The 6,418-nt window shown below is 42.1% G+C and overlaps 2 protein-coding genes across 2 annotated transcripts in view; one reads left to right on the forward strand and one right to left on the reverse strand.

Annotated features, from left to right (window-relative positions):
• Window positions 1-543: 543 nt before the first annotated feature.
• LOC108253389 (uncharacterized protein DDB_G0283357-like) lies at window positions 544-5,020 on the forward strand (the record flags this gene model as incomplete). The annotated part of the gene is made up of 4 exons (XM_026829204.1): window positions 544-1,276; window positions 3,049-3,234; window positions 3,928-4,135; window positions 4,610-5,020. Coding segments are annotated over 4 exons (1,481 nt in total), but the record flags the coding sequence as incomplete, so codon positions are not given.
• Window positions 5,021-5,736: 716 nt separating this feature from the next.
• The window catches only part of LOC103516930 (TBC1 domain family member 12-like), an 11,000-nt gene continuing 10,318 nt past the window's right edge, over window positions 5,737-6,418 (reverse strand). The window contains exon 14 of the mRNA XM_008481921.3: window positions 5,737-6,411. Within this exon, the coding sequence (XP_008480143.2) occupies window positions 6,227-6,411 (185 nt within the window). The 3' untranslated portion in view covers window positions 5,737-6,226. The remainder of the gene's footprint in view (window positions 6,412-6,418) is intronic.

Below are 6,418 nucleotides of genomic sequence, written 5' to 3' on the forward strand. Positions count from 1 at the left end.
TCTTAATTCTTGATAAGTAGGTTGTTTTTGTTGATTTGTCAAGTAGCGAAGCTAGAAATGTCACGACTATCTTTGGATAGGACAGAAAAGTCCACTGGGGAACCTTTGGAAGTTTGTACACTTCATGTCTTTTTAGATGAGCCTGCCCTCTAGTATTGTAGTACTTGGAACTTCTTGGAAGGGTGGATTTGATTTTTGAGGATAAATTGAGATTGAGAACCGACATTCGTGACGAGCATTCATGCCTAAGGCCAGCCACTCACTATCAGGTAGATCTGACAGGTAGGTAGAGGTGCTCCCGAATACCTGATGAGCATCCACCTGACACCTTGTGAGCACACACACCATCAGGCGGATCTGATCGGGTGTACCTGATAGTGTGTGGCCGGCCGGATTTTTGAGGTTGTATTAAGAACCTACATTTGTGACAAGCGTTCATGGGTCTAATTCTAACGCAATTAAAAAACCCTTCAAATGCCATAGCAACCTAGCAACTTCTAAAATAAAAGCTAACCGTTTCCCTCACCCTTCTTCTGTTTGCAGACAAATCCAGCGCGGATCTCATCCTGCACCACAGCCTACACCACCTCTCCAGTCTGCACCATCTCGATGAGAACCAGTATGAAAACGAATCCTGCACCAGCAGTGGCGGGTCCACAAGTGGGGCCGGCTCCACCATCGAATGCTACGAGGAAATCGACCATCCGACACTGGCGCACAACGCCCGAAATATGTACGAAAACGTCAAAATTTTGCCGTCAGCCTCAACACTTTCCAATGGGCAGTCCGTTCTGTCGACCAGTCAGTACAACGAAATCACGGCTCGCCTATCCAACAACGCCCTGAGCGCTCAGTACGAGAACACGAAACACATGGTCAACATGGGAAACACCAACGGAGGCAGCAACATCATGAACACCAAACACGGACAGGTTGAAATCGTCAACGCTTTCAACGGAGGGAAAGACGACTGCGTTGATGGCGAAGGGAAAACCAACGTTTCAAGCGGTGGAAGGAAGGCATCCAATGGGAGCGTTAAGAGCATGCATGATATTAAGTTCAGTGGGATACTCCCGGCTGGGGACGCGAAAGGGCTGGCTGAAAATGAGCTGATCAAACACAAGTCGCTCATCGGAAGCGTGAGCTATCCGTTGGGAAGCCAGCAGAACGGCAACACGAATGGATCCTCTAACAACAAAAACATGTCCAACAACAGCAACAACGGAGAGAATAGCAACAGCAGTGTCAACTCCAGCAACAGCAACGTTTCCTCCTCGTCTTAACAAGCTAGTACCCAAGGAATCAAGGATCTAAGGAAGTTTTGATAAAATCATCATGAATAAATTGAACATAATGTCCCCAAAAAAGTTCTAGACTCAACATCGAGTCTGATAATACCAACCGGAAATGGTAAAAGTTCCAGACATAAAAAAAGTTAAACTAAATAACTACCATACTCGTACATATTGTAAACAAGGTAGGAACATTCCTACTTACTTCTAGCTATGTAGATATAAGTTATAGGAATATAGGCAGTGTAAAAACCACTAAACTAAAAAAGTTCTAGAATTAACATCGAGTCTGATAATACCAACCGGAAATGGTAAAAGTTCCAGACATAAAAAAGGTAATTAAATAACTACCATACATCTTGTAAACAAGGTAGGAACATTCCTACTTACTTCTAGCTATGTAGATATAAGTTATAGGAATATAGGCAGTGTAAAAACCACTAAACTTGCAGACAATCACTGGATCACACATTTGCGACCCATAGCACCAACAAATTTTGCTGTTTACGTAACCACTGAGAGCCTGAGAGGCATTCACCAAAAATTGTCTGCTAAACACAAGATCTTAGAGGACCTCCTAACCAAATAAGGCATATGGGGTTAACTTCAAAACCACTTCTGGTTAGGATGCAGCGATGCAATAGCATGCTTAACACTTTGAGTGATCAACCAGAAAAGGTGTAGGTAGTTTCGAAAATCCTATCTTATCAGAGGAAAAGATCATGGAAAGTGAGCATTTCAACCTCGATCATTTCAACTACCCCCGGTCCCAATTAGTTGAAATTTGAAATAATCGAGGTTCTACTGTATACTAGAAACAGATAAATGGGAACTGTAAATAAAACTAAAAGTAGAAGATAGAGAGCAAAAAGTTGAGGTTCAATGGCCGATTTCGTAACTCGTAACCGAATTTCGGCACACCAAATGTCAAGTTATTGAACCAAATCGTTCCGCCCACAGGGGATTTGAAAAAATTTAATTAGAGTTCATTTATCACCATTAAAGTTTCGTCGTTGCGCCGGAGGCAATTCATACAATGTTGTAATATTAGTTTTAGTTTTAATAGGTGATGACTGGATGACTAGTATAAACCTATAAACTATAAACAGATTGAACTGAAATGTTGCCACAACTACCTAATAGCAGTGTCCCTTACTTCGTGATTATGCCAAATTTAAGGCTTGAATATGAGGTTCAATGGCCGATTTCGTAACTCGTAACCAAATTTCGGCACACCAAATGTCAAGTTATTGAACCAAATCGTTCCGCCCACAGGGGCTTTGAACAAAATTTAATTAGGAGTTCATTTATCACCATTAAAGTTTCGCCGCTGCGCCGGAGGCACTACATACAATGTTGTAATATTAGTTTTAGTTTTAATAGGTGATGACTGGATGACTAGTATAAACCTATAAACAGATTGAACGGAATTGTTGCCACAGGCCACAACTACCTAATAGCAGTGTCCCTTACTTCGTGATTATGCCAAATTTAAGGCTTGAATGTTGGAAGTCTCACAGGTTCAAATGTCAACAGATTTCATCCCCTCAAACAGTGTACCTACTTACAAAAGTAATCTTGTTGAGAAGAGCACAGAAAGTATCTATATGTAGGTACATGGGTTAGCCCAACTCCGTATAGAGAAAAGCCCACCCTCAGTCTTAGGTTGAGATTCGGGTTAAGCTTACACAAAAAATCTATGTATGTACATACATAGGTCCTACTTAGTGATGATATATCTCACAAATTTGTGAAGAAATCGAACCACAAATAAGTCTCAGTTGTCGAACCTCCATTTCTGTCTTCCCCAGTTCGCGGCCAACTGCTCTGCCGATTTGGACCTTTGGATCTCAGCCATCAACCAGTGTGGCCAAAACAACAACAATACCAAGTCATCCCCTACGCCATCCACCAACAGCGCTCCCAGCGGAAACAATTTCAGGTAAGAATTGAAAAACAATCCTCACGGTGTGTCCACACATAGTCGACCAAGCGTCGATCGACGTCGACTGAACCGTCCACACTGTCTCGACAACATAGATTCTCCTCGTCGATCAACGTCCGGTCAACTATGTTTGGACACACCTTTAGAACTGTGTAAATTATTACTAATGAGGTTTGGTAGAGAGGACTGTAACAAGGGAGATTTTATCGTAACGACGCGACGTTGCGAGGCCAAACACTATCTGTTTAGGACAAGTTCACCCCGGGCGGGAATTGAACCCGCGACCTAGCGCTCACAAGTAGAGGAGGAGAACTATCGATAGCACTATCGATAGTTTTGACTATCGAACGCTATCGATAGTTCTCCTCCTCTACTCACAAGCTACCCTCCAAGCTAACTGCCACTTCTCAATTTTCTTGGTGTTAAAAGACCTCCTGCCAGCCTAGTTATCTTGGTTGGTTGCTCGTCTGCCTTGTAAGCGCTAGGTCCCGGTTCGATTCCCGTCCGGGGCGGATTTTATCCTGAACGGAAAATGCTCGCTCTCGGAAAGGCTGGCTTTCTCCTATCCTGTCTTCGTTCTCTCTTCGAAAAAAAAGACTTAATTTTATTTTCGACAATAACGCTCCTGACGGCAAACAGACAAACTATAATTCTCAAAATTCATATTTATTCCATTTTACTTTCCCTTAGCGCTCCTAGTGGCGGTTTACGACAGTCGCCCCCTGGTTCCAGGCCCGGCAGTGACACATCTCGCGAGCTCCCCTCCCTACCTGTTCAGACCGCCCCTGATTCCTGTGAACAATATTACGATGAGCCTGATGCACTGATTCGACCAGTCCTGCATAATTATGAACACATGGTGAATCAAGACTCCCTGTACAATGAAATCGATGAGAGTGTAAGTGTGGGGATTTTGAGAATTTCGAAATGCTCACTCAATTTTCTGGGTATGGGGAAATACGTGTAGATTAGAATTGCAAGCACGCGAACCTCTGATAAGATAAGAGACTTCGTAAATGATACCATCAATACCATGTTAAATGTGCCAGTTCTTATAGAGAAAATTTCGTCATATCGTTTGCTATTATTGACCCATCCAAATCAAATATAGGAGACCTTGTTCAGACAGCAGGGATAAAGGGACTTTTCAGTCCTATTCGGGCAGGATAAACAAGGTATATTCTATTCTATTTGCTTCCCCTTTTGACCAGTTCTTATAGAGAAAATTCCGTCATATCGTTTGCTATTATTGACCCATCCAAATCAAATATACGAGACTTTGTTCAGACAGCAGGGATAAAGGGACTTTTCAGTCCTATTCGGGCAGGATAAACAAGGTATATTCTATTCTATTTGCTTCCCCTTTTTTCAGGAATCCGTCAGCGAGAACTACTACAACATCGCTTCCCACCCGGTCCCAAATCCTCACACCAAGACTGACAGCACATCACTTCCTCACAGAACTCTCGATTTGGACGCGGACAAATGGCGAGAAGAGTGTATGCTCACCTACGACCAACCGACGAACAATAAGTGTATTCTTGAAGAGGAGGGGACCGAAGAGGAGAAGAACTGTGAGGAAACGAGCGAACTATTTCAGAGTAAGTTATGTGAGTTTTGTGCTGAGAAATTATTTAGGAGGGAGTACCTCGGTGGAGTGGTTAGCGCGGTGGACTTCGGATCTGGAGGTTGGTGGTTTGAGTCCAAGTCAAGCCATGGAATTTAGCGTAGAATAGAATAGAATATACCTTGTTTATCCTATCAGAATGAGACTGAAAAGTCCCTTTACTCCCGCAGTCTAAACAAGGTCTTATATATTTCATAGGTATAGTTTAAACAAATGTAAATAAAAAACCTTGTTTAAATATTAAAAAAAAAACTTGTGTGAATAAAGAATTATTGTGGTTAAACTATATTGACAAGGGACAAAACAAAATACCAAGCATAGGCAGGGATTGAACTCAAACCCTTTTACCATTTACCAGGTGAACGTCTCAGCCACTTAGGTATATGTATTTAGGTACAACACCAAGGCAGTTTTTTACACTCTGTATTTTGACATCGTAAGTTTTGTGAAGTACCTACGAATTGGAAAAGTTCTTTCTGAATCAGGGGACTGATGATTTCCAACCTACCATTCCGCCCCTGGTCGCCTGCTATTCCTTATCACACCATTGCGTCCCTGATAGTTCTTACCCCCCATTCCGCCCCTGGAAGGTTCTTATCCCCCCTATCCTGATCTCCACCAATTCTAAGGGACCAAAAGAGCAACATGACTGTGTATAGGTAGGTACTTGCAATTGTCAAAATTGACAAAGTAAAAAAAAAAAATTGGTACCGTAAATTGGGGTATCATTGTCCCTTAAGAGCAAATTTGTCCACTTTTAAATTGGGAGGACAATATTACCCCGGTTTACTATGACTACGTTTCTACATTCTAGATTCTCATTGGACGAATTTCACTTCGAAATATGGACGGATATTGTGGGAGTGCATTCTTCTACCCACATTTTGTATACAAACACTCCCACGCCACCTAGTTTTAACTCTTGAAACTGAAAATCATATTTTTCTTGAAATGACAGAAAAAGGATTTCAGGAGAGAAGTGGTTTACACAAACAAATCAATACTAGCTTTCGAATACACAGGTTTTACTTTATGTTTACCAACCCGGGATTGAGATGAAACGCGGATTTCCCTATTCTCAATACCGAGGTTAACCTCGCATTGAACTCAATCCTGAGACAATCCATGGTGGTAAACTCGACCTTAGACTCCTTAGAGATTTCAGTAAGTAGATCATCCAAAAAGATTAGTCCAATCCAAAGATTCACACATAGGACTTATGATATTCAGGAATCGCCTCAGAACTTACTACATGATTTTAAAAGATTTCATGGGATTTCTTATAGGTTGAGAATTTGAGACTAACTTAGTGAGTTTCTGCATACGGTTCAGTACTCGCCTGCCAATCCAGAATTCGCAGGTTCACACATAGGACTTGTGGTGTTCCAGTATCGTTTCATAGGATTTCCTATAGATTGACACGGACATTTGGGCTATGGATTTGAACAGCTTGTCAGCATCCATGTTGTCAGGTAGTTTGGTGAGGAATTTGGAGCCCTGCAGGAAGTCCATTTCCAACAGAGCGTCTTCATGTAGTTGAAGAATACCTGCGGG

Source organism: Diaphorina citri, unplaced genomic scaffold (genome assembly GCF_000475195.1).
Source record: "Diaphorina citri unplaced genomic scaffold, Diaci psyllid genome assembly version 1.1 scaffold1704, whole genome shotgun sequence".
Classification (NCBI taxonomy): Eukaryota; Metazoa; Arthropoda; class Insecta; order Hemiptera; family Psyllidae; genus Diaphorina; species Diaphorina citri.